Raw genomic sequence first — 27,607 nt, forward strand, 5'->3', positions numbered from 1 at the left:
GGGCCCGGGCCGGGCTCGGGCCAGGCTCACTAATGAACGCCCGGGCCCGGACCGGGCTCGGGCTAGGTGTTACGGGCCCGGGTCGGGCTCGGGCTTCGCGAAGCGGGCTCGAGCCGGGCTCGGGCCTTAAAATCAGGCCCGTGCAGTGCTCTGTGCCAAAATCGCCTATCGTCGATTTAAATGACCCACGCTTTTGCCGAACATCTTAAAAAGTGATGTGGTGTACTCAAGATAATCGTAAATCACCTGCAAAACACCGGGAGGAGCCATCACATGGAGCTGTATTATTATACTGCAAGGAAATACATTATATTATATTATACCGAACTAGACCTATATTATACTGCACACATTATTCTATCGTATAACAATATTTTCCTTACTAAAAGCGTTTCAACGCAGCCAGAAGTGCGTGCGTGCGCTCAACAATTCACGGATAGTTCTGTTTAAACGCATAGGTATAATGTGTAGGGCGAGCGTTCTCGGTTCGATCTTCTCCGTTACACAAGACGGTATCGGCCCTATTTGCAACTCTGCGCAGACAGGTGTCTTCTGATCTTTCCCGAGGTAGAAAAGCACATTCCGCAGCGACGGCACTGGAAAGGCCTTTCGCCCGTGTGCGTTCGGATGTGCACCTTGAGGTTCCCGGAATTGGTGAACGCCTTGGCACACACGCTGCACTTGAAGGGCCTCTCTCCCGTGTGCGTCCTCACGTGCCTGCCCACCTCGCTGCGGAAGGGGAACCTCTTCCCGCATACACGACACTCGAACGATTTGTCCCCGCTGTGCGTGGGCATGTGCTTCTCCAGGGAGTAGAAGGACCGGAACGTCTTCGAGCAAATCTCGCATTTGTGGCCGGCCACCGGGGTGTGCGACCTCATGTGGTGTCTCCGCTGCGACTCCAGGTCGAACGCCGTTGGGCAGTGCTCGCAGCGGTATGGCTTCTCCGGCTCCTTGAGCTTGGAAGGCCGTTCTTTGCGGCATTCGCTGTGGTCAAGCAGCGACTGGTTCTGCGGTGTCTCGCCGCCGGTGCCCGGAGTGCTCGTAGCTGCGTCGTCGTCATCAAGGAACTGCCCTCCCCAGGGTGAATCCGTGTAGGTGTCCTTGTCGAAGTTGTCCTTGCTGACGATGACAACCGAGCACTCGGTGGTCTCGTACTTGGTCGCTGACATGGAGTAGTCCTCGTAGGGAGTGAGTCCGTCGGGCAGCTGGGTGAGCCAGTCGAAGGGATGGTACCACGGGTTGCGCGGTGAGTGTCAGGCCAGGCCGAGCGGGTGTCACAGCCCGAGAGACTGTACATCCAGCCCGGTACACAGAATCAGTCCGTGACTTGGCAAGAAGAACCTAGGATGAGAAGAAAAAAGAACAACAAAAGTTGTCCTCCAATGTTATCGCAAAACAGCGACAGGTCAACATGCAACGAAATGGAGGCGGTGCCGAGAGTTGTTCGCGCCAAGGAATTACACGAAGGGAGAAAAAAAGCTGTGGAAATACTCCGAAACTTAGATCACCTATAGAAGTATCGGAAGGGTAGCCGATTAATAAAAGTCCTAAATTTCGATGGTCGGCAATGTTAAATGAATGACGTGTTGCTGCGTGGGGTGCGACGGGACAAGGAAGCGGGTGCCGATGGCTTCTACTTCAGCGGCGCGTCAGCCAGTTTACGCTATGCAGACGAGGCCAAACGGCGCAAAACTATCATTGATAACGCCGAAAAGATGAAAGTCGGAAAAATGGTGTTCGTGCCTTCGATTCGTAGGCCCAGTGAGTTGTGTCCATATGCTGAAACGTTTAAATTTGCTTCTGGCTCCAAGTTACCTTTGTTTCGAAAAACAAGCATGGTTACCACACGCTCGCTGTATACAGTCAAATATGCGATACCTTCTACGCATTGAGTACATATTTTGCAGAAGGATAACGCTTAATTGAGACATGTTAGGACTTGCGCTTTGGCTCGTGGTTCGAGCGGTGCGAACTTTGAAGCGCAACGCTTGGTGTGCCCCAACAGCGCACGCTTCACGTACCATGGAGCCAGAACTGCACCTTCAATAGCCGACTCGTGTTATCATGCCACCTGCCAGTGGGCGACAGTTGACAGCCGTACAAATTGAACGTGCAGCGCAGCCTCCGCTGCCAGTTCGTCCTATTGCCGCCACACCTACGTGGGTGAGACCGCTACAACAAAAAACCCAAAGGACTATGCAATGGATTGATGTTAGATGTCCACTAATGCGTTTCTTTCCAGCGGGGAAAATTTAGCACACACAAACGAAAATAAAACGAAAGGGCGAATAGAACGTGTTGCGCAGAGATCGCAAAAGAAAACCAGAAAATCAGGAAAATTGTTTATAGCGTCCAAAGAGCACAGATGTATCCTTTTCTACGATGCAACAAAGACAAAGCACATCCAAGGCACACAGCAGCTCCCACGCACAGTGATTGGTTTCAGAGGACTGTGAAATTAAGATACCCTTTTTCAGCTATCGTACGTCATTATAACCCCTTCAGATAGCCTAGACACAGCTTCAATTCTGGCCCTTAACGTGGCCAGGGCTTTTAACAATGTCACCCATGCTGCCATCGGGGAAAAGCTTCAATCAAACAACCCAGGAAACCCCCTATACAACTACACCAGAAACTTCCTTACAAACAGAACTACAGTAGTTAATATAGGAAGCGTCACCTCGAACCCTATTTCAGTCTCAGACAAGGGAACACCGCAAGGAAGTGCTCGCCCCGATACTTTTTAACCTGGCAATACTAAACATTACCAGAAAGTTCAGTATAATCCCTGACCTTAAATTCAGTCTGTACGCCGATGACATCACTCCGCGGATGAGAGGCGGAAACTACGCATACAAGGAGAAAACATTGCAAAGGCTTCACACGTGGTAATAGAAAAAAAAAGGAAATGTTACCTTGCTCACCAAATAAATCTAACTCCGCCTAATCCTTCTAAACGAAGAAAACAGCAACTCCCTGATATCAAAGTACACATAAATAAGCCGACTCCAGAGGTCTCACCACTAAAAATCCGAATCCTCCCCACTCACAACAACAACGCAAACACTAAATTACCCTCGACCAGGGGTCGGGAAACTTTTGAGGTGGAGGGCTGAGTTACATCAAGCTGACACAGCGGAGAGTCGGAAGGCGAATCGCGGGGGAAGAAGGGGAGGGGGGGAGGGGTCAGCTTTGCAGGCAAAAAAAAATTCAGCAAATTTACAATAATATTTGACAATTAATCTGAAAAGTGTGCAGATGGGAAACAATGCCAAATGGAAGCAATCAATTCTCTCTTTCTTTTTTTTCTCCCGTCTAACCCGGGACCATTTTAGGTCAAAAATGCCGTGACGACCTCCAGATAGGCAGGGACAGGGGGATGGGGGTGGGGGTTTCGAGAGCGTGCTGGGGGCCCGAAAATACTGCCCTGCGGGCCACATGTGGCCGTCCCCGCATCGAACATGAATCGAACAATCGGTCTGATTTTCCGAATTTCGAACAGACGCAGAGGGTTCAAACAAGAGAAAAGGTCGCGCTGTTTTTGTCATCAGAAGAATAAACTATTCTAAACTATTCTCTGCCCTATTTAACCCAAGCACAACAGAGCTAAAAAAGTGAATCAGTCAATCAGAAAAGTATATAAACCCGCACAGCACCTGTGTACCTCTACAGCCATGCTCGAGGGACTAGGAGTTTATAATAAAGAGGACCAACTTATAGAGGTCTTTTTTGGTAAATCAATATCCCCAGTTATCCAAAAACCCCAAAGGTGTACACATCCTGCACAACTTAGTCGAACATCCAGCGCAGCCCACTTGCAAATTCCCGATATTACATGACATGTCCGCATACTAATTAGACAACTCCCACGACACATGCATCCCATAAACCGCGTAGACTGAAAGGAAAAAGCACCCGAGCTCTCCAGACGAAATTTAGAAGCAAGCCCGTTGTGTATGTTGATGCAGCCGAATATCACGGAGCCAAAATATATGCCCGACATAGATGTCACGAGACATACGCGATCGCCGCAGTGAATGCCGAAGAATCCCCTTTAGATACCGCACCAACCAAGAGAGAGAGAGAAACAACATTTATTTGTCCAACATGGTTTTGAAGCAAAGGAGGCGGAGCCTCTTCACCCTCCTCAGACGGCGGCCAGAAGTCCTTGGGCTGCGGCGGCGTCTTCGGCCATTTGGACAACCCGGATCTGTACGTCCGGATCGGGGCTGCGCAGAACGGCCTCCCACTGCTCCGCGGTCTTAATAGCAAAGCCCCTAACGAATTCTTCTTCTGGGGACATTCCCAAATAATATGGCGCAGGTCTGCCCTGCCCGTACATAGCTTACATAGCCCCGGGTAACAATGGCTGTACAGGAGCCCAGCCCTGAGACGGCGGTATAGGCGGCAATAGTCCTAACAGTCCTAATTCAACGCACCTTACCACAGTCATGTCATATTCTAAAGTCGCGACTCAATGCTTCGCTGCCGGTTTCATCTCCAAACCAAATTTCTAAATATTGAACTGAAATCCCCCTGAGTCCCCGGTAGAACTGGTCTGAACACCAGCCCACTTTGGCTTCGACGGAACGAGGCATCTCACGAATTGGCTCGAAGCCTCACCATCTGGATAAGAGCTAGCCTATATAGAAACAACGGAGCCAGGTCTGCAAGGGCCAGACTAGTCTCTGACAATGAGATCACAAGACATTACCGCCAAATCTACCCTCCGGCAGGCAACAAACTAACGAACGACCAAGCACATGCCTGGCGCCTCCTACAAACAAACGGCTTCCCAAACCCTGCAAGGCTAACACGCTTTCACCCATCAGTATACCCCACCCCTGACTGCCCAATCTGCGGCGACCCAGCCGCAGATTGGGGAGTCAGGGGTGGGGTATATATACTTACCATAATAATATTCCCATAAGACTGACTTGATATGCACGACGTCGTGAAGTCTGGCGGAAGCCAACGCACGACGTGAATGACGCGCCAACGCGGCAGCCAAAGCAGCCGGCGCCGCGCTGTTGCTCCGCCCGTCCCAATCGCCCTGATAGAGTGTTTTGCAAATTTCCAAGCGGCTCTATCGCCGTTTTCCGTCGCACCACGGGTACCATACCACGGGTCGCGAAGCCGATGGTTCAAATGACAGCCGTACAACGCTCCTCGAAATTGGTTTTCGTTTAGCTTTCGCGCCCCGTATCGCAATAAAAAAAAAAGCGCAGCTGATGTTATGGATGCAAAGCAAAACATAGAACCGGATAATGAATTTATTTCACCTACGATTGCAGCTATGCGACTTATTTAACATGCTCTGTGCCACATTACGTCCTTGACAGACCGACCATATTTCCAATTACCGATGGGAAATTTGGGGCTCTTAAATAACGTTCAGCTCCCTAAAAATAACCTAGGTTATAATTTTCGCGTATTTCTTATCTCGGCTTACAATCTACATAGTCAATGCAGTTCAAAAGCGCTCGGGTTGCGATCGCATCGAACCCACAACGGATGGCGGTGCTCTTAATTATCCAGCCTCCGAATTAATACTGTGAGATGGAAGCACCTGTCCTATATTTAGAATTAACACGTATATGGAGGATTATGTTGACCGATAGCCTAAATGATTGTTCCACTTATTGTTCTACTCAAATTGTTCTACTCATGCGCGTTAAGAATGTTACAGGTTCAAGTTGAGTTGCAACAAATTATAAAAAAACGAAGTCAGATGCATCCCCATTTCATTTTATTCTTAAACGGATTTCGGTGGCCACGTGCAAGCCAATTTTCACCATTTCAAAATGAATACCCACCACATTTATTTTCAAGTACATCCACATGTGTTGAGCAATGATAACAGCTTTCATGTTTGCTTTAGGCATTAGCCATTTACGTACACTAAAAGTTAGAAACCAAATGTTCACTGAACGTTCCAAGAACTGCTTGGTTTATGTATGCGTCGTGAAGGAACTTCATGTGCGAAGGGTTCGCGAGCCTGACCCACCTCGACGAAATGACGCCGAAACGCAAGAAACAAAGAACCAGTTTATTCCGGACAATAAAACAAAACGGCATGCATATAGAAGTATCAGCGTGTACAGTCCTGCGAGCAACCGCGACACTCAACAACAAACTGCACCGACCTTTCCGAAAATAATAGGGCGCTTTAATTAACACTCACGGCGATGTGCGAGTCTAATGTCCGATTCTGTTATCGTGATGTCCGCGTCTGTCGTCGCGTTTGTGTACTTCAGTTTCTTTTGCAGTCGTTCAAGTCGTACACTTATCCGCGAATTGACGACGTCCACTGTTTTTGTATATAGCTTTCACTACGAAAAAGGCGTTGTTCCGGAGCTTAAATTCTTTAAAGGCGCGATCGAAATCGCTAAAGCAACTAAATCGTGCCCCAACTTCGAATGCCATGGAGCCTCCGTCGAAGCCGCCAAGGGGCTTGGGGGACCCGCCAACCCGTATGATGAGGGCGCTTTCAGTTTTCAGCAACTGCAGCGTTGGCGCCTCAGTCACGTCGTGCGTATAATGGCTTCCGCCAGACCACACAACGTCGTGCGTATAAAGTCAGTCTTCCCATAATATGGGTCTTCCCTTTGAAATAACTTTCCTCTACTTATTTCCGATGAACAGTGGAAGGAGGCACCGCGTAGCCCGCACCAAGACGTACAAGCCACCCTAGGAGGTCACCCGAGCTACCGCAGTCTCCACCCGAGTCTCCGCCCGGCTCAACCCGGAGGCCACGGGTATTCACTCTGACCAAAGCAAATGCTCAATACTAAAACGTTTTTTATGCAGAAATGCATTATAGTCGGGGGTTGTCGTGCATCCCTTGGCCGGCGTCCGCAGCGCGTCTGATGATGATTGTGGCATGATGCCCCTAGGGATTGGCCAACCAAACAATCCATCACCAGATAGCTTCGCGTTCAACCACCATCGTCAAATTCCCGTAGGGGAACCGCTGAAGAAGAAGAAGAGAAGAAGACAAAGCTGCGAAGAGGAGGGCTGCGTGAGTTTTGGCTACCGTTATCCTCCTCGGCCGGCGCATCTTCCAGATCTGAACCCGGTCGAAGAGCGGCTCATCGCGCCTCGACTCCCCTTCATGAGCATCAGGCGGCTGACTCGAGGCAACGGGCAGTTTGGAATCAAGGGAAAGGCGGTGAACGTGCCCATCGACGTATCGAAGGTTGTGCGGTGCCTTCCTCGCATGGTACCCGAGGACGTTGCGTTCGACGTTCGCATTAATGCATCCTCACAATCTCCCTCGGGGAGGTGCGGGGGATTTTTTTCTCTTTCTCCCTCTACGATACGGCAGGACGGAAGAGGGAGAGGAGGGCGCGCTCTTCGGCACGGCTTTGAAAAGGCGAGGGATGAAGGTGTGGTAGGCCTAGCAGTGGAAGCCTAGAGGACGATCCAGGGAGGCGGGAGGGGCGTGTGGGGTGTGATTGTCCTCACCACCTACTAGATCCGCCACCGGAATACTCGCTTCATTGTACGAGGCAATAAGCCGTAAATGGGGGGACATGGAGTAACACCGGGGTATATTCTACGGTCCTCAAAGATGTACTCACCGTTTGGCGTCCTCTCGGAAAATGGAACCACGTTTGGAACGAGCACGGGCCGTTGGTGATGACGATGGCCGATTGTGATGATGATGGTGATACCTGCGTGTTTTCCCGCGCTGTCGCGAGCAGCAATGCACGACGAGGACGAAAATGATGATGATGATGATGATATTGATGGTGACGATGATAAAGATGTTCGTTCGAGTATGTACATAGGCTCACCGCCATTGAGGGTATCGGTTAAGCATCAGTGGTTGGAAAAGAAAAAAGTGTTTATATCTATATGGCACTGTATAAAGATACCTTGAAGCGTTTAGAAAGCATTTTTAATCCATAAAGAAGTGGAAAATTTTAACCGAAGAATTTAAAGTGAGAGCAAATCAGTGCAAATTACCTTCCGCCGCCTTCGTTGTCTTTTATTTAGCGGACGGTAACAAGGAGACCCTAGTGAAGAAACTGCCGAACAAACCAGCAAGTATCCTGCGGTTGCTCCAGCGCGTATGGACCAAAAAGACGGGCATGCGCGAAGACGGGCTCGCGAGACTGGTGCAGTCTTTCGCGATCAGCCACATGGCATACACGGCGGCGTACGCAGTGGACGCAGACCGATAAGGCCAAGATCGACATCAGGATATGAAAAATGTATAAACTGCCACTAGGACAGAACGAATCGACTAACACAGAACTGCTGACGCAACTGGGCGGCCACAACACGGTGAACTCATCGAGGCCCAGCTAGAAGCACAACGAGAACGACTGGCAGCTACCAAGACAGGTAGAGCCATCCTCGAGTCCCTGGGCTACGGCTACTAGATTACGGGGAGACAACTCCAAGACCTAGACGGAAAGGATCGGGAGAACGTGCGGGTGAGTCTCATTCCGAAGAACATGCACCCAGAACGCAATCAAGAACGAAGACGCGTAAGAGCAAAATACATAATCGAGCAGTACATTAACGACCCACGAACACGGTACGTCGATGTGGCAGACTGTGGCCAAGGCAGGTATGCTATGGTAACCATAAACGCAAGAACGGGAAGAGTGGCCAATTGTCAGCGAGCGCAAAGTGCGTGAACGGTGAACCGAGGCGGAAGAGATCGCCATAGCCCTGGCGACGTCTGAAGCCACTTGCGACACGATCCTCAGCCACTTGCAAGAGGCCTCCTGCAAACTGGCGAATGGCCGAGTGAGCGGAAAGGCAGCCAAGATCATTGAGAAAATGGGTGTCCAAGAAGAAAGACGAGTAGAAATCAAACGGATCCGGGCGCACGCGGGCGAATGCTCCCCGTACGCACCGAACGACAACGAGACGGCCCACAGGGAGGCGCGCGCAATAACACACCGCGCCCCCAGTGGGGGGAGTCGTCCCGAGTGGGCATGGTGGGTAGAGACTACAGACAGACCCAGGGGTTACGGCGAAGCACTCAAGAGCATGCGGCTGACGAGAATAGTGTATCCACCGCCCCACCGGCCGCTGGGTCGCGAAGAGGCAACGTATCTCAGTAGGCTACAGGCGGCGTCGGTCCCGTCACCGTGAGCGCTACATCACGTGCACCCCGACAAATACCCAAATGCCCAATGCAGCGCATGTAAGAAAGGGCCGGCCAACCGGTGGTACGTCAACCTCCGACCCAGAGGGCGCGAGTTTCAAAGAATCCGGCCGAACTCCAAAGAGCCATCGAATCAACTAACAAGACGGATCAAGCATGGGGCATCCAGCAGGTCTTTATTGCGCTCGAAAGGCACGGGCTTTACAAGGGATAGCGCTTAGTAGGGAGAAGCTCGAACGCCTCGGCTCCACAAAGACTGGAAGAAGAATACTGCAGAGGCTAGGCATCAACCCTCCCCTGACCTCACTGCAGGACGACCAAGTCGCGCCAGGGACGAAATCATCCGCAAAATCAAGGTGCTGCCCCTGCCGCGCAACGTCCACCCGGACAAGAGCGCGGAACGGAGGGCGGCGCGAGCCCGAGCGCTCGCCGAAACGCACAAGGCAGAGCCTTCTATACAACTACCAAAACTGAGAGTGACGTCACACGTATTTGCGGCCTACGCATGGTGCTAGGCTTCCCATTGAAATGCATTATTGGCCAAACTCTAGTTGTATAGAAGGCTCTGGCACAAGGGAGACGCGGGCGCCGTGTACGTGGACGCGGCCAAGCACCGCGACCGCCCAAACACCTTTGTAGCGGTGGCCATCAGAGCCACCACTAATGAACTGATAAATGCCTGCAGCATAAATGGCCAAAACGGCCAAGCAGGCAGAGGAGGCTGCCATAGCCATAGCGCTCACCAGCCCTACAACTACCACCATACTCGACTCTAGTTCGGCGATCGCGGGCTTTGCCAGGAACGCAGTCTGCGGGACAACGGCAAGCATCGTTGGTGGCGGCCAGAGGACGGAGACTGCATACATCCGCTGGTTCCCCGCTCACGTGGCGGGCCTGGTGGACAACCGTAACGAGGAGGCGGACGCCATTGCACGCGAACTAGCATCGTGCCGTGCAATGCCACCCCGTCCCTCGCCAACGGTAGACCAGGACATGGAGCCCCTGACTTCACACGGGGACGTGCTACAATGGCATCGCATGGGAAGACGGACCCTGCCCCCGCCTCACCCGAGGCTCAAAAGGAGCGAGGCGGTGCTTCTTCGTCAACTACAGACAGGAACGGTGCTCACCCCGGCTCTAGCGCGCCACGTGTGCCCAGGCGTCTACGAGAGGGACAAGTGCAGTGTGTGTGCGTTGGTGACTGCGGACCTGGCCCACCTGATGTGGGGATGTGACAGGCACTGTGTGTGCATGGGGAGCAAAGATCTCCCACCGAACATTATCGAACTCATGAGCTCGAGTGAACACGAGCGGCAACTGCAAGCGGTCCAGCGGCTCGAGGCTGCTCTGGCGCGGCAAAGGCGAAAAGGAGACCTCTCTGAGGACTCGCGTAGCCTGCGCTACAGCCCAGGCATAGCTTCGGGGTCTGCCACGTTTCATAGACAGGGGAGCGGTGAAGCCCTGCGTGGCCTGATCCGCCTCCTCCCCGCCGGAAAAGATTCCATAAAGTCATTTTCTTTCTCTTTCGGCAGAAAGAAAACGGGGAGGAGCGCCTTTGAAGATTAAGGTACCGACTTGGGCGAACAAAATGTTTTTGGCGATGGCTAGCGATATATGAACCAGCTTTAAGAGGCCCCTAACGATGGCGAGCGAGCGGAACGACCTTCGGAAGGTGCTGTCCAAAGCCTGGTAAAGCGGGCCCAGACAACACCAAACATCCTAAGGACATCCCAAAAAAGGCCCTAAATCCCATGTCCCAAACAGCACAGCCTATGGGCATCCCTGGGACTTCCGCACTGGGAGTGTCCTAAAAATGTCCACGAATGGGTGTGATTGGGATGTATGCGGAAGCGCATGCGTGCTTTTTGTTGATTCGGTCAGCCCAATGTTTTGTGTAATGCGCGTGAAGGAGGTACAGCCAAGGTAAATATAACTGGTAGCGAAGCTTCCATAGAAGCCCATACGTTCAGAAAATGGCGGCTCTTAAGCTGCTCATGGGGCTTAGCGCCATCTGTGTGAGGAGGGAACACTTCCGGCGGAACAAAAAATAAACAGGATGTGACGCAAGATCCGGTCAGAAAGTGACGTCATTTTGGTGGCATTAGCGGGAACATTTGACTTCAAAATAGCCTTAGCAGGCCTCTGATCGCTGAGGGCTCAAGTCATTGCCATCTGACGCAAGTTGGCGAGCCCTTGGCGTGTGTGTTTCAAGTCAACGACAGCTTATACTCGTGACTAGAGAAACGTACTTTAGCATACTGTCGTATGATTAGCCTCGGTGTTTATAAAAACATCTTGCATCTTCTCTGAACCTTAATTCTGTATTGATGCCTTCCACTGCTGTATAAAAGCAATCAGTTGTTTATTTTGATTGCAGTGGGTGGCAAACGTACCCCCCCCCCCCCGACATTTTTTTTTTTCTGCCTTGGGATACAGAGCACAAAATGACACTTTACCACTCTCCCCGGCCCCCCTTTCATATAAAAAACGTGCCCACTCCTCACCCCGATACCAGTTTCTACCAACGCCACTGCTGGGTTTAATTGCGTCGCACATACGCAGGTTGCGTGCGTGCGTTAAGTATAGATCAAGGTTATATAATGCTTGCTCAGTTTGTGGACTTCTGTTCTAAGAGAAGAAATAACGCATAGTCATGCTATAATCAAGACATTTGAATTTTATTACAGGATAAACATAAAACAAATTTACCACACTGCACAAAATCAGCACGTATACAATAAGTACAAAATGTTCGTGGGCACTACATGCATTATGACTTTCCTTACGCGCCGAAAAATTGACTTTACCCGTAACACATAGCATTATGAGCAATGAAAGCGTCAGCAGCAGAAATACTTCGAAACAAGAGAAAAGAACTAGGCACTGCATCTTGACGCAGAAAACCGGGCCTCAGGAATGCCGATTCACGAAAGTGCAGCGAGCACACCGCAGTTGTCTCGGCGTCTTATCAAGTAGACAAGTGTTTCTACAGACGTTCACTCAACATTCACGCCTGCAATTTCCTGGTTGCATTATTAGGCAAGTGTCGCAACAGATAAGTAAAAAGAGGAAAAATGGATCAATGCAAACGAAAGCGATGGCAGTATGTAAAAGCACATCGCAGGAAAGATCTGGCAGCAGCGCAGCACGGAGCAGCACAACACAGTACTGCGATGGAAATAATGCTTGCGCATACAATTGCGGGAAGCAACGAGCACTACAAGCATTGTAATGCAATAGAGAAAACACTGAGATAGACAATTAAAGCGACTCGTTTAAATTCGATTGGTACTACGCTGAGAAGTCCTAGAGTAATTGACACCACTTGCTCCGAGCCAGCCTGAGGTGAAATCAAGAGATAACTGTTACATAACAAAGCTTTAGACCCTTTTTTTTTTTTGAAGCACCACCACTTACCCTTACACAACCCCCGTGCACGTATTAACAGTACTATAGTTTCGCGTTACCTGTGGAAATGAGAGGAAAATGGTGCAGCAAAACGCCAGGTGTACGGGAGTTGCTGTTGCAACCTTGTACGGCACATCGTTTCCGTAGGTACCGAGGAAAGCGCTCCGCTCCAACCGTTGGCAGCATCGTCCCGTAGTTTACCGTCCCCGCCGGGCACGGTACTAGACGTGTCCACCGACGATACAACGCACCTCGCAACTCCACGCACAGTAAAAATTAAGTGCACACCAAATTGACATGGAAAAACGAATGCAAATGCGCACCACCAAAACACGCGAGGGGCGTTTCCTAGCAGACGAACTTTAGGAGCGCCTTTCCAAACACTACAAGGACTGCATCACAAAGCAATGACATGTGCCATTCTTCAGAGGGCGCTACAAAAAAGGTTTTTGAGAATGAACAGCATTTTCATAAATTATTTACACATTGTGCCTAAATAAATGTGATTCAGAAATAAATATTGTTCGTAAAATATTAATGTTGTTTTATTGTTGAACAAAACTTGGTTTTTTGTTACTAGTGTTTGTTCCCTCCTCACCTAGTCGCGCTTCAATCGCCACTCCCATAAGCCCCCATGCTGATGTCGCTGGCAATAGGTTCTGAACCGCTTTTTGCCCGAGCCTTCGCTACCATTTATATTTACCTTGGTACAGCCAGTACAGCCGTAAAGCAAATGCATGGAGGAAGAAAAACTTTTGTTTCCTCCATGAGCAAATGCCTCGCGTACCTCCATGTAGCGCGTGATTCTTACAGGAAGTGCTTCAGAGAAAGGATAGTACACTGATTAAACCAACTGAAAACGCTGCTTTTGAGCACGGCAACTTTTAAGGGAGGAAAGAACCGTCCCGCTCAGATGGCCTGCTGCTTGGTTCTGGGTCTGCCTTGTTGCCATTTTATTTCGTATTTATGCACAATATTACAAACTATAAGTTAAAAACTAAAATTTCTATTTTATTTTAATTATATCTCAATACATTTTTAAAGCTTCGTTGTTTCTACACCATTCGAGACGTCTGTGAGCTTTTTACAAAACTGATTCAGCCGATTCAGCCATCGCAGTTTTATAAACATGGCCGCCCGCGGATGGGAATGTGCGCCGTGCTCCCGTGCTGCTGGAACGTCATTTCACAAGGTAACTATTGCAAGTCGTTTATGTGTACCACTCAGTGTTTAAACCCTTCCAATGCCCCTCTTGTGTTTTATGCATGATTTCTTGCTCTGTGGTCGAAGGTGGGTGCTCAGTGCGGAAACGGTCGAAAGGCTTCTCCCGGGGTGGCGGGAGAAGTTGCAACGCTTGCTGCACTGTTTCGCGTCGCTCAACTTGTTTTGTACCTCTAGCTGTTTTTACATGAATTTATTATACAACTAGTGTAGAAGGGAATCACTGCAACAGATAAAAAAAAAACGCCGCAGATGCCGGAAAGCCGAGCAAGAACAACTCTAGACAAAGAGACATTATTGGGCCTCAATAGTTTGACTAACTAAAACTTTTCGCGTAGCTTAGTTCCTGGTTCTAGTCCTCAATCATCAGTTCCGCGCTACCCGGAACGAAATCACGCATTTCTCGCATGTATTTAGATAAAACCACGTCCAGGGTTTTGTCAACGCGTGAGACAGTCCAGTGACAGCCCTCGGTACTGACTGCGTTTTTTGTTTTCCTTTTTCTTTTTTTCAGAAATGATAGAGCGGCATAGCGCAGGCGTTATGCGTTATAATTTACGCGTTTAAAATTTTTCACTGAGTAGCATGTCAGTGTGTGATGTGCTCACTTTACTCAGCTCGCGTGATCGCCTGCCCTTGTATGTGCTAATGACTGTGCTGCAATCTAGATGTGGCTTGCTGCTGTAACTTTGCGGCCGTTTGTAGATGGGCACGTTGGTGACTACACAACCTCCACAGCAAAGAAAATTCCGGCAAACTATGCAACAAATGGAATGGCAACGTGATCTGGGCCGCTTTGAATACTCAGATCTGGGCCGCTTTGACGACTGTTTTAAACAAGGGCACTGTGGGGGTAGTTGTGCATCATGTTTAAAGGGCTGCGAAGACTGACTTCACAGTGCGGTTACTCTTAAAAAGCCTTAACAATTTTTCATAAGCGGTAAACACAACCTTTCACTCATTTTGTTTGTAATCTTTCTCAAATTGCACGACATGCTCTGCATATAGGTATTGCAGTCAGTCTTTAACTGCCAAGCAGCTACATTTCTTTTTTTTTTTTTTTGCCAGTTTCCTGTAGTCTCTTGTCGGCAAGCAGACACTCAGAGATGCAGTTAGCAGTTTTTACAGGCAGCTTTAAACCTGGTGGGCATTACCAGAAAACTGCGACTCTCGTGTCTAGTGTCGTCCTTGTTATTGTTACTCTGTTATATTTCATTGTGCTTTGCACCATTGGATCCCAGGGAATACTAATGTAATGGCGCATTTGACAAACGTTTAATGGTAAATGGCTGCAGTAGCTTGCATGTGTGTGATGCGTTGTGCCAACAAGCATGATTGTAAGAGCCAGTTCAAAATCTCTTGACTGAAAATTATTTAGAAAAACTGTTTCATTTACATCTGAAGCAGGTGAAATGTTTGGGCAATCATGGAATGTAAAGGTCACGTCCATGAAACAGAACTAAATAGCAAAATTTCTATCACATCACATTTCTGCGCAAAACAACCCGCAAGCTCCTCAAGGTTTCGCGTGGCAGCGGGCTGCTTTAGTGTTGTGAGTTCTCGCCGCAAGGTTTATTTTGACTGTAGCGCAATCACGAGAGCATGTATCAGGAAGGGCATTGTTAGAGATCAGCGAAGCTCAGCTTGTACTCGTAAGCATGCCGTTTTACCCATGGTGTGAAATCACCATGGGTTAATGTTTATCTGTACACTTCGGTAATGCTCGAGTTGTGTTTCCTTACTGGCAGTGTTCAAGCTAGCCGGTGTCTGCACTGTTCATTGAATTCATTACAAGTTGTTTTCTAAATTATGTGCAGGCAGCTTCATGGGCCATGGAAAGCCTCCCCAGCCACAATGAACTCCAAAGGATAAGAAGACAGCGACACAGTTCTGACGTGCTGCAGAAAGAGCTGCGGCACACTAGAAAATCCTTGGAGCTCCAATGCAGTGACTGCCAAGGAATGATATGAAAGTCGTTTAATCTGATTTTCTTTTTCTTGATTGCTCATGTATATTTTCCTGACACTAATCTAAACTGTTTTTTGTGTGTGTGTGTGTGTGGTAAGCTACTACGTGGTAAAAAAACTACGGATTTCAGGGCATCATGCCAGAATAAGGTGCATGGCACCAGTACTCCCTCAGGGTGTGGTTGTCCATTTGCGCGTTTGTATGGTCTCTGCTGTGCGTCAACTAACACCACATACATGGCTAATGTACTATTACAAAGTGCAGCCTGTCTAGTTTTGAGTGATATCAATATTATTTATCGTGGTGTATGAGAGACAAATTCAAATTTAAAACTCGAGAAATCTTATTTTGCTTCACTTGCCTCTGTATTTTCGAAGTTATAGAAAACAATTCAACAGAAATTGGATAGATTGCTGTGCATTCATAATACATGCCAGTTAGTGGCTGCATGACGGAATTCAATTGGTTTCAAGATTTCTTCATATTTCTGCTAAAAAAGTCTAAAAATGGAAATTCTCTACTTGATATTTACATGACTCAGTGCAGAGCACTCATAGTTTTTGTACATGTTGGCTGTAGACTGATTTTTTTGCCGTCAAAATTTGGCTGCATTTATTTGGAATTTTTAATTGCCAAGGTTAAAATGTCGCAATATACATCCTTACACAGTCCCACATTTTCAACGCTAACTCATAAGTATTCATGCACATATATTTCCACATTTAGACCTCAGTGCGTAAAATGGTAACAAAATGCAGCCAAATTTTAAAGGTAGGAAAATATGCATACAGCCAACACGTGCAAAGTGTTATTCTTCTGCTCTAAGCCATGTAATGTTACCTATTCATCAATTTTATTCTGTTAGCTTTTATTTGCCTTTTAGCAGACAGGTGAAAAGTCATCATGTGGCCAATTGGCATGGCTTCTAAGCACACAGCAAATGTCCTCCCTTTACGTTGAATAGTTCTACATAATTCTTTTCGAATGTAGGTACACGTGATCCAAAATTTTATTTTATAAGTTTTTTTTTCATTTGCAGTAGGTTTTAGAACTAGTATTTTATATGAATCAGAACTAGATCAGCTGGCCTTTCGAATAATTTCTATGTGTGTGTGGTGCAAAGCGATGTCTTACGGTAGCCTTGTATTGTTCAAAAGTGGCCGCGCGGCCTGAGGGAGTGTGACTGCCACATTAAAGGGCCATGCAGACAAAATACAAGCTTTTTTTTTTCGAAAGATTTGGGGTATTGTAGTGCCGTTTGCACGTGTCGGGCAGCAAATGATGCTTTATTCGCCAAGAAATTAATCAGTTCAAGTTAAAATTTTGATTCTCTCGCCAAATCGTGTGTTTTGTGACGTCTGCCATGACATCACAAGGAAGGGTCTTCAAGCTAATTTCAAGTGCGCCGTCCTGCCTGCAGCGGACTGCGGAGCCTTTTTTACCACCAATCCTCTTAAATATCGCCACCATGCTGTCTTCACCGTTGCTTTGTTTTTTACTGTATTTGCACCTGGCTTGGTTTTATTACCGTAGGTATTAATTGCTTCGTGAAAACATGGGGTACGTCTACAATTAGGGTCACGTAAGACAATGTCGCTTACACCGCTCGGCCAGTGTCGTCTGAGACAACCCCAAAGCGCCACAGTGCTGTGCTGCTATAACAAGCATAGTGTGCGCAGTAGTTAACAGCAATACGCACTGGTTCTTCTTTTGTAACTTCCATTGTTTCATCCCACCATTCTTACTGCTATAAAATGAATATGTATTACACTTAAGCGAAAATAGCTTATTCTGCAAGCTTATAAGCCCTGCCTAACTTGCGTTTGCTTTTGCTGGCCTCAGCCAATCGCACGGCTGTGCGTATGGTGTCATGTGTCCTAGTGTGGGAAGTGAGCTAGTGGGTCGCATGGCAATTCCCTTTTTTCCTAATTATGTAGCTTACTTGAGCAACGTTTACATTTAAAGGGGCCATGGAGACAGGTCAAGTTTGGTTCCTTCAAAAGATTTGCCTCGGTAGAACCAGGTTGACACCACTTTTAACGTAAACTTCACTCAAATAAGCTACATAATTAGGAAAAAAAGGGAATGGCCATGCGACCCACTAGCTCATTTACCGCAGCAGAACCTATGATGTCATATGCCGAGCTGTGCGATTGGCTGAGGCCGGCAAACGCAAATTAGGCAGAGTTCATAAGCATGCCCAAAGAGCTATTTTCATTTAAATTTAGAGCACATTCTTTTTATATCGGTAAGAATGGTGGGACAAACAGTGGAAGTTAGGAAAGCACACGTAAACATTGAAGTACCTCTGCGTACTACTGTTGATACTGCACGCACTATGCTTCGTTTAGATGCATAGCACTGCGGGGCTTTGGAATTGTCTCAGACAACACTGGCCAACTGACGCAAGCGACGGTGTCTTACGTTGCCATATTTGTCAAGCCAGCACCATGTTTCACAAAATGATTATTTTCTCCATGAATAAAAACAAGCCATGTTTAAATATGGTCACAAACAAACCAAAAACATATAAGACTGCTTTCCGTGGTGTGGTGGCGCCATCTAGGTCAACTAACAGTAAACAAGTCTCCGCTCCACACCAACTTTAGCTGAAAGACCTGCTCTTATATCACTGCAAACGTCATTCATACACGCGTTTTGGCGTGAAAATCAAAATTTTAGCGTAAATTGATTAATTTCGCAGTGAACAAAGCATCGTTTGCTTCTGGACCAGCACTGGGGGGCACTATAGAACACGAAATCTTTCGAATAAAACAAACTTGTATTTTGTCTTCATGGCCCCCTTAAAGTCGTGTCAAAGTGTTTCTATCGAGGCAATCTTTCTAATGAACCAAACTTGTGTTTTGTCTGCATGGCCCTTTTAATGGTTTTCAGTAACTTTCTGTGCACTAATGTGCTTTTCCTGTGTCGTGAAACATGTTTCACCTTTTGGTATTTCATAAAGTACAGCACTTTCAGACCTTATTCTTTGTGCCATAAATTGCTTAGAAATTAGGCTTACTCTATTTTGTAAATGAATTATTCAGGTGCATGGCACATTTCTGATGTAAAAGAGAAGGGACGACTCTTATCTTTCTGTACATAACTCGTGCTACCTTTAGAAATCTTTCATGTGAAATTTCACTTTTGCTTCAGCTAGTCGAATTTATTGTCAGAAACAGAAGTAAAGTCGTGCATCAAGTTATAAAGAGCTTTTGTTTGTGGTATTAAAAGTGTATGGTGTACCTTTAAGACTCAAGTGCTGCTTGATTTTGCCATTGATCTCTGTTATGTACGAAATTCGTCCAATAAAATGGTTTTGCAAGGTTTTGCAGAGTTCTAATTGTGCACTTGAGTGGAGGAAAAGCTCCATTGCAATGGAATGTTGAGCTATAACCACAAGCATTAATCAAACATGTCCTGAAAAGGACCTACGAGCACCTTTTTGGAACATCCCAAAAATTTCCTTTCTTTGTTCTACATGGGATGTCAGACCTCCCAGCAAAGTCCTAGTCTGGGACATCCCAGCGAGGTCTTTTTTTGTATCACTTGGGATGTTTTTGGAACTTAAGTGGGATGTCCCTGGGAGTTCCCGAACTCCCAGGTGGGACATCCCTGGCACTTACCTAGGATGTATGTGCGTTGTCTGGGGGGAGGGCCGCGGCCGAAGAGGCAACAAAAGTTCAAGTCCCTCCGTAATTTTTTTAACGGGCTGTTCTTGCGACGGGACACATACATTGGTATCAATAGCTCGCTGCGTTGTTTTGTAGGATATGTGTGGCTATGCGCGTGTCGCTTATTGCAGCGCGCCCGTAAGCGGCACAGTATATAAGACCGACACCGTCTTTTCTTGCATCGACCCGTAGTGTCGCGAGCAGCAAAACACGACTTTTCGCAGCCTTCCGTGATCTTTTCTTTCTTTAACGGGCCGGTCAGGAAGTGATTTTATACAAAAGTAGATGCGCGACGCTTGCCTTCTGCTTTCTCCTTGAATATCCACGGGTTCGGAGAGCTGTCTAGTCCGGAGGCGTACACCCGAAGGCTCTTAAAGGAGCCATGAAGAGAAAATGCAAGTTGGTCTTATTCGAAAGATTTCGTGTTTTATAGTGCCCCCAGCGCTTGTCCGGATACAAACGGTGCTTTATTCACTGAGAAATTAAACAATTTAGGTTAAAATTTTGATTTTCCCGCTCAATCGTGCGTTTTCGTGGTCCCAAGTGACATCATGGGAACCGACCGCTCTGCAGCCTAGGGAACCTTCATTCACGCATCCGCCGTACAGGGTAGAGACACGTAACGCTTGCGCCGCCATGTTCGGTTGCTCGCTCGCCGCCGAAGCAAGTCATTGTGTCAAAACCGCGCTAAAATTATCGCCGCAACGCTGTTTACTGAAGAAGTTTGAATCATATTGTCTGTTTCGCGTTGCTAGGTCTCGTGGGAAACGAAAAGAATAACGCGTTGAGCCCGTTGGCCCAATTGCGGCGGCACGGGACCGTTCAAAGGTTGTCTCCACCCTGTACAGCGGTGTGGTTTGTTCCCGCGTTTCTTTACGTTCCGTAACCTAGATCGCGCCACCATACCGTGGCAAGCGTTTGGTTTGTTTTTGCCCGCATTTAAACCTGGCTTGTTTTTGTTCTGGGAGAAAATATTCGTTCCCTGAAACAGTGCTCGCTCGACAAATGGGGTCACGTAAGACACCGTTGCTTGCGTCAATCGGCCAGTGTCGTCTGAGACAACCCCAAGCCCCGTAGTGCTGTGCAGCTAAACCAAAGCATGCTGTGCGCAGTATGAACAGCAGAACGCATCAGTACTTCTATGTTTACATGTGCTTTCGTAACTTCCACTGTTTGTCCCATCATTCTTATTGCTTTGTAAAGAATGTGCCCTAAATTTAAGCGCAAATCGCTCGTTCGTCTAGTTTGTAAGCTCTACCTAATTTGCGTCTGCTTCTGCCAGCCTCCGCCAATCGCAGAGCTTAGCCCATGTGACATCACAGGTTCTGTTGCGGGAAATGAGCTGGTGGGTCGCATGACCATTCCCGTTTTTCCTAATTATGTAGCTTATTTGAGCGAAGTTTACGTTAAAAGTGGTGTCAGTATGATTCTAACGAGACAATCTTTTGAATGAACCAAACTTGTGTTTTCTCTTCATGGCTCCTTTAAGGACACCAGCAGCCACGGTTCGTCCAGCGGCCATGCAAAAGCACTTCGTCAGAAGGAACTGTCCCCCCTGGTTATAGTACTAGGCCTGAAACTTCTGTGACTCCGAACACTTGCGGTGTTGTGGTCCTGGCGCTACTGTTCGTGTTTATTGTCCGGCCTCGTGTTATGCTATAGGTCACAACCTCCCATCATATGTCTACGAACATTTGTATTGTTGAACCCTCAACGTTACTGCTCGCGTTTGTTGACAACCTCCTTTTCTACCCCTTGTGTTTTGAACCCCGCGAGGCACGAGGGTTTACCATGGATGTAAGCTAAGAGACAACCATTTTCGCATTAGTGTTCCTGTGTATGTTTCCTTTCCACTCTACCCTTTTCTGATATGCATTGGATCCCTGAGACGTAGTTCCGTCAAGGCATTTTACATAAATGCTTCGATGGTCAACTGCACGTATTTTCGAATAGGCCACAACGTTTTATGACTGAAAAACTCACTCTCGGCCCTCAATCCCCTGCAGTTGTAGAGCAACTCTCCACAGTGGTAGTTAAGAGGGCGCTAAGAATGTCGCCAGCGTTTTTGTGTGTGGGATACTTCATTCGAACATCATGACCACTTTCCCGTTCAACAAACTCGCAGAGAAACATCGGTATTCAGCGCGCTTTCGCAACCGAAAATTGATTTTCTGTTACAGAACTTTTCAGCTTCATTTTCAACTTCGTGGATCTACTTAAAAAAACAAGAAATTGTTTAATTGTTTTTGTTTGGGTTGCTCTGCGCTAATTATCGCTTTGCAGTGAGTCAGTGACGGTGGATCCGGAACTTGCGGAGTGCTACGCTATAAATTTTGTTCCTGGCGAAAACGAAACCGTAACTTTCAATAATTGAGCATAATTTCAAATGAGGGTTTGCAACATTGAAAGAGCGATGTCCATGCCGCCGGCTGCCAGCTGCTACCAAGGAAGAAACATGCGTTCATTCCCGCAGCACGCTTGCACGCGACTTATCCGGCTTGTTGCTGTTGCCGTAGTCGTTGTAACCTCTGCGTGCGTTACGTTGTAGGTGTGTGGACCCACCTGGGAACAACCCCCCGTCGTTACCAACTGTGCTTCGGCTGTTAGTTTGACCGGGAACGCAGATTTCTCTGAAGCCATTCTGTTGCTTTCAATGGCAACGAAGTCAAACTTCGTACGCAGTAAACATGGCCCTCTCGTTGGTGCCATCGACCAAGGAACGAGCAGCACACGATTTCTGGTAAGATTCTGCTACAACGTGTAAGATGTGGGGCCCTGTCTACGAGCGCAACGGAGTTCTGATCCGTATTGCTTTGCGCGTGACCTATCCTAAACTGTGCGGACCTTTTTTGGGACCCGCGTGCAGTACTCATTCATTCCACCTGAACTGCTATTCGGAAGAGCATTATTCGCAACTGTCGCGTAGTTTCTTTTTTTGTTTATCTGAAGTGCTCAAGCAAATCCTCAACAGGGCGAATGTATGGTTTCCCCGTACCGTGCGGAAATGTCACCTTATTTTGAACACGAAGCAAGGATAAAAGGGTTTTCCTCGATTGCGGGTTCTTTTTTAAGCGTACCGTGTTTGACGACACATTCGCGTGTACGGGTGTACGAGGAACCTGCTGACTTTGCCCTTTCTGGCCGGCTCTTCTAGGTTTTTGCAAGCAAAACGTCCGAGCTGATTGCCTACCATCAAACAGAAATACAGCACGTCCTTCCGAACGATGGGTATGTCTACCGCTTTTGCGCGCCTTTCGCTTAAATTTAAACGTCAGTGGGCTGGTTTCAGCAGTTGTGCGTTAGCCGTTGTCGTAATCTGTACTCTACCTTTGCGCAGATGGGTAGAAGAGGACCCGAGCGAAATACTCAAGTCTGTCCACGAGTGCATAGAGAAGACAGTCGACAAGCTTAGGGCCCTGGAAATTGACCCCAGTGATATCAAAGGTTGGTTTCCCATGCTCGTTTCTTTCTTGTTTTGGTGTATTTTAAGGGACTTTAAAAAAGATGAAAATATGTATCTAAATAAAAAAGCATGCCACAGTCTGTGGTAACAGCTTTTATAATTTAGTATAGGACAGTAAAGCTGTGCAAACATGGATTTCCGCTGTAGATATATCTGTGAAAGCAGATTGCAGGAGCCACTTATAGGGATTAAGGTAGTGCGTGTTGGTGTTGTTGATATGTTTATTATGTAGCCGTAGTGCTTATGGGAAAGTCAGGCACCTAAACATTATAGCAGGGAAGCCAGGTTGGTGTGCTAGATGAAATCCATAAATAAGAAATAAAACTCAGGTATGGCAGAGTACAATTAAATGCATGTACTGCTTGCATATATGTGGATTGTGTTTTCTGTAACCTTTGCTAGGTTAATATTTCATTGGTGCTTGAATGTTATGCTGGCTTAATTATCATCTGTGACACCTTGGTCTACGTAACAAAAAAAAAAAGAATTTCTAGAGAAGGAAACATATTTTCTTGCCCCAAAATGCTGAGAAATCTGCAAACTCTCCCACCATTTAGTGAAACCAGGAGCTTAAAGGAGCCATGAAGAGAAAATACAACTTGTGTAATTTGAAAGAACTGGGATTCAGTATCTCACTCAGCTCCATTATAGCCCCAAAAGATGTTTTTTTAACGAAAAAAAAAAAAGCAAGAAGTATTTAAAAACTTTCAAATTTTGCGCCACAGTGACGTGTTATGAGCAAGAATGACGTCATACGGGCCAACAATAAAACATGATTTTCAGTGCGTTCACTGCACGTTAGCATTCAAGTGATGCGGTCAAATAGAACTAGAGGCCCCATTACCAGACGTCCAGTCATGTGTCGTCGCGACAGGTCAGTTAGGCGGCCGCCAACCGCACAAACAAGGTTCCGTGACGTCATAGAAAAGTTGCGGGAAATTGGCTAGGGGGTCGCGACTGCTTCACACGTTTTCTTCAATATCTCCGTTATTTGTTCGAAGATTGCGATGATATTTTTATCGGGACTAAGCAGTCTTTTTAATAAACCCAACTTGTATTTTCTCTTCATGGCTCCTTTAAGTACTCTTTATTGTCCCAGCTCATAGCTATGAGCATTCAATGGAGTAGTTTGGGTTTCGGTGCATAAGAACAGCAGCTGCACGTACGTACTGCAAGGTATTGCTAGGGCCGGAAGGATTTTTATTTGGTTGTTTCAGATGAATGTCACAGCCACTCGTGCGTAGTGTGTCTTTAGAAAGTATTGTTACAGCACCCTTAGTTTACCAGAAAAGCTTCCCACCTGCCTCTTCAGCAAAACCCTGAAGGCGTACATATGACATCAGCCTTGCCATTTATGTCAATGCTAATTCCCCGCTCTGACATGCATAGATAAATTGAAAAGTTGCATTTTTTTTTTTTTTTTTTTCATTCTGGCATAAAGAAAGACTCAGCAGTGTCTACTCAGCAAGGCGTTCTATGGCTTGCCACCCTATCAACATTTTTCGATGCGTAGGCTGTCCTCATGTCTTTTATCGCCCTATTACGATGGGTAATAAGAAATGCATCTCGTTCAAAACACCTGTATATGGGACATTGACTGTGGTATTATCTGCCCATTACAATGGGTTGTAAAAGGTGCGGCTTGTTCAAAACACCTATATATGGGACATTGACTGCGGTAATCAAAATTCAACGTGGTTGCGGGATATCACTACATGTTCCTGTTTATCCCGATTGGAGACTTGGAGCCGAATCCTTGCCGTGATATGGCAACAATGTTGGCTAGCCTCCAGCTCCATGAGAAGGCAGCCAGTCGGGAACTCTGACTTTGAGTTGTTTGGTTCGCAGTTGCGAAAAATGATATCAAAGACGTCTTGCGTCTCTCGCGTGGCCAGTGATTAGATTGCAGCGCGCCGCCGCTGGGGGAGCTTACTTAAAATACGGCTACTCAGTTACGCTCACAGAGTTGAAGGCCTCACGTGTCCATCTTGTGCAGTAAAAATGCACTCGTCGTTCCAAATGTTGCCGGTTTGGCTGAGTGGCATTGAATGCTTCATTTTGTCAGTAGTAGTGGCTGCTTTCCTGATGGGGGTGAAAGTTTGGGGCTCTCAAAAGGTACCTCCCGGTAGTCTGAAGTAATCCATAGCTATCCACAGTGGGGCAACTTTTAGCATTGGTGTAGTTTCGGTGCGTAAATGCAGTAAAGTGTTTAGATAAGTCAGTGCTTTTTTTAGGAAGAGGCATTAAGCCTCATTTCAGCTTGTGCATTTAGCTGGCATAGTTAATAATTTCACTAGAGCACGAGGTCGCGGGTTCAATTCCCGGCCGCGGCGGCCGCTTTTCTGATGGAGGCGAAAAGCAAAAACGCCCGTGTGTACGAGATTTCGCCGCACGTTAAAGATCCCCAAGTGGTCAAAATTAATCCGGAGCCCTCCACTACGGCGCGCCTCATTGCCTGCGTTGCGTCAGTGCGTAAAACCCTACAATCAATCAATGATTTCAGTAGGCAGTGCTTCACAACGTATGTGTAACTTAATGCTAAGAGAATTTCTGTTGACTATTGTGATAGCGGTACATTTAGGGGCAGTAAGACAGACAAGCAATATTTAGCTGGATGTCATTCTGAGCAAACCTAATCCCCTAAATCCTCCGAAAACACTCGAAGAAAAGAAAGACTGATTTTTTACATAGGTATATCAATTTTGATGCCTCTGTAAACCCAGCGTATTTGTTTCACCACCTTGCACCCAGCTGTACTCATATGCACTACTCTTCTGGCTGTTAATAATTGTTTATATGAGGTCTTGTATGTTGACTGATCGCACACTAGCAACAAGCACTTATACAGTTGTGAAGTAGGTAAATTAGTACTATGAACTTGTGGTGTTCGTAATTATAGACATGATTTTTAGTGCTCCCCAACTTTACTTTGTTCAGTAAATATAAAATGTAGGTGAGAGAAAATCGCTTTAATGAAGTACGGTTCCTTTGATGCCATAAAATTCACATGTTCACGTTCTGGGTACTTCATCTGTATCTCCTCCTTTAACATTTGAAATGAAATTTTTCTTTATAAAATAAAAACTGAAACACTTGCCATCCCGGAATGGGCAGCTTCAAGAAACCTTCAAATTCCTTCTCTAGAAAATGAACTACAGAGATATAGTACCTTGTGGTGTTGAATAGAAAATAACCCCCCAAAATGCAGGGCCTGATGCGGACGCCCCTTTGGCGAGTGGTTTATTCACTCATGTATTTCTGTTTTATTTGCATAATCATGGAAAACATACTGTTTTAGCAGCATAAAAGTGTGAGACCACAAGCCTGTGAAATAAAAATAAAGGAAGATGAAATTCTCAAACAAAAGTACATGGAAGCGAGTTGGATCGGGGCTATAAAATATACTTGGTAGCTTCCCTATTTCCTGAATTTTTAAATATTTCGTGGGAACACAGCCCCTGACTGAAGTACAGTTACATTCTCATAGCTTGTGTCAGTGTTTCACTTTCTTTTTGTTTTTCATTTGTTGCCCTTTTTCATTTTTATTACTGTGTTATTTTTTTCCCGTGCCTTGTGCTACGGGAAGTGCAGCAACCTGCCTATAATTATTTTGGCCTAGCTCCTTCCTTGGTTACCACGGTTGCTGTCCATGCCTTGTCTGTATTTCTCTCCAACACTGACATGGGCCAGTTTTTCGTGGCTTAATTGCGGGCTTGGTGGCAGTTATTTGTTGATCATAACCACAAATTCAATTGTCGTGGGTTGTCAACCCAGCTTTTGGACGCGTGGTGGATTGGCCCAGTTCTCGTATTAGCATGCCCCTGTAACCTTCGTCAGGACTTGGTATTGAGATCAGTAGTGCTATTCTGGTATATCTCATGGGCGTTTGTAATGCTAGCATTTTTTTCCCTGTCTCTTTCTTCCAGCACTTGGAGTCAGCAATCAGAGAGAAACGACCATTGTGTGGGACAAGAGAACCGGGAATCCCCTGTACAATGCCATCGGTATGTGCGGCAAGTATTGAGCAAAACAATGTGTCGAACTAGTTTCTTGACTTTATTTTGCTCCTGGTCACAGGAGCGAAGGCTTATTTTTATTATTATTGTTATTGAAGTGTTATTTTTAAACAAACGGCCTGTGCAGCCTCCACGTATGTGGACCAGTTATTCTTTAATAGCAGTCTTTTAGCCAAATGGAGTCTGCGAAATTGTCGTTATACAGTAAACACCACCTTAGCATGGTGAAAACGCTAGCGTAGGTTTTTATTTATGACAGAAGAGACCTCGAATTGATGATACAGAGAATATTCGCTGTCTTGGTGGGAGGGAGGGGGGTTAATACCCTCACTCACTTTGATTTTACTTTTTTTTCTGTCTAGCCATTGTGTTAATGCAAAGCGTTTTAGCCTCAATGCATATCGATCATTCTGTCTTCTTTACACAGCGCCTGTTTAAGTTGGCATTTCTGCCATGCAGCAAAGCATGGCGAGAAAGCCCATCGCACAAAAGGCATGCAATGAAGTTCGAATAATTTTATTCGCAAGAGTGGATTGCTTTGGCAGTATATGCCACATGTCATTATATCCTCTTCCACACGATTTCCAAATCATTCTTTTACGTCCAAAAATGGGTCTAGGACGCAAGCATACTCTGGGATCAGGGAAAAAGTGGCAGTTGGAAAATGTTTGTTTTTTGTTTCATATAGCAGAAAAAGCTTCCCTTAGCACCTAGTGATAGATTTGCT

General features: G+C 46.7%; 2 protein-coding genes across 5 annotated transcripts in view; one reads left to right on the top strand and one right to left on the bottom strand.

Annotated features, from left to right (window-relative positions):
- Positions 1–343: 343 nt before the first annotated feature.
- Positions 344–7,702, bottom strand: LOC144180457 (uncharacterized). Its single transcript, XM_077708797.1, has 2 exons — positions 7,587–7,702; positions 344–1,344 (listed from the first exon to the last, which is right to left on the bottom strand). Exon 2 carries the CDS (start codon positions 1,170–1,172, stop codon positions 522–524), a length of 651 nt encoding a protein of 216 aa, XP_077564923.1. The 5' UTR covers positions 1,173–1,344; positions 7,587–7,702; the 3' UTR covers positions 344–521.
- Positions 7,703–21,810: 14,108 nt separating this feature from the next.
- The window catches only part of LOC144179140 (glycerol kinase 3-like), a 41,538-nt gene continuing 35,741 nt past the window's right edge, over positions 21,811–27,607 (top strand). For 2 of the 4 annotated variants that reach the window (XM_077707367.1, XM_077707370.1), the window contains exons 1-4: positions 21,812–22,141; positions 22,556–22,629; positions 22,739–22,845; positions 26,791–26,877. In XM_077707367.1, the coding sequence (XP_077563493.1) occupies positions 22,055–22,141; positions 22,556–22,629; positions 22,739–22,845; positions 26,791–26,877 (355 nt within the window). In that variant the 5' untranslated portion in view covers positions 21,812–22,054. Of the gene's footprint in view, positions 22,142–22,555; positions 22,630–22,738; positions 22,846–26,790; positions 26,878–27,607 lie in introns of all 4 variants that reach the window. The other 2 variants (XM_077707369.1, XM_077707368.1) reach the window with 2 other exon arrangements.

The sequence above is a fragment of the Haemaphysalis longicornis genome, unplaced genomic scaffold, assembly GCF_048455015.1.
Source record: "Haemaphysalis longicornis isolate Haplotype H1 unplaced genomic scaffold, Haemaphysalis longicornis Haplotype H1 scaffold_4, whole genome shotgun sequence".
Taxonomy (NCBI): Eukaryota; Metazoa; Arthropoda; class Arachnida; order Ixodida; family Ixodidae; genus Haemaphysalis; species Haemaphysalis longicornis.

Excerpts from the sequence above, each read along its gene's own strand:
- LOC144180457 (XM_077708797.1), bottom strand. The coding sequence starts at position 1,172 with ATGTCAGCGACCAAGTACGAGACCACCGAGTGCTCGGTTGTCATCGTC.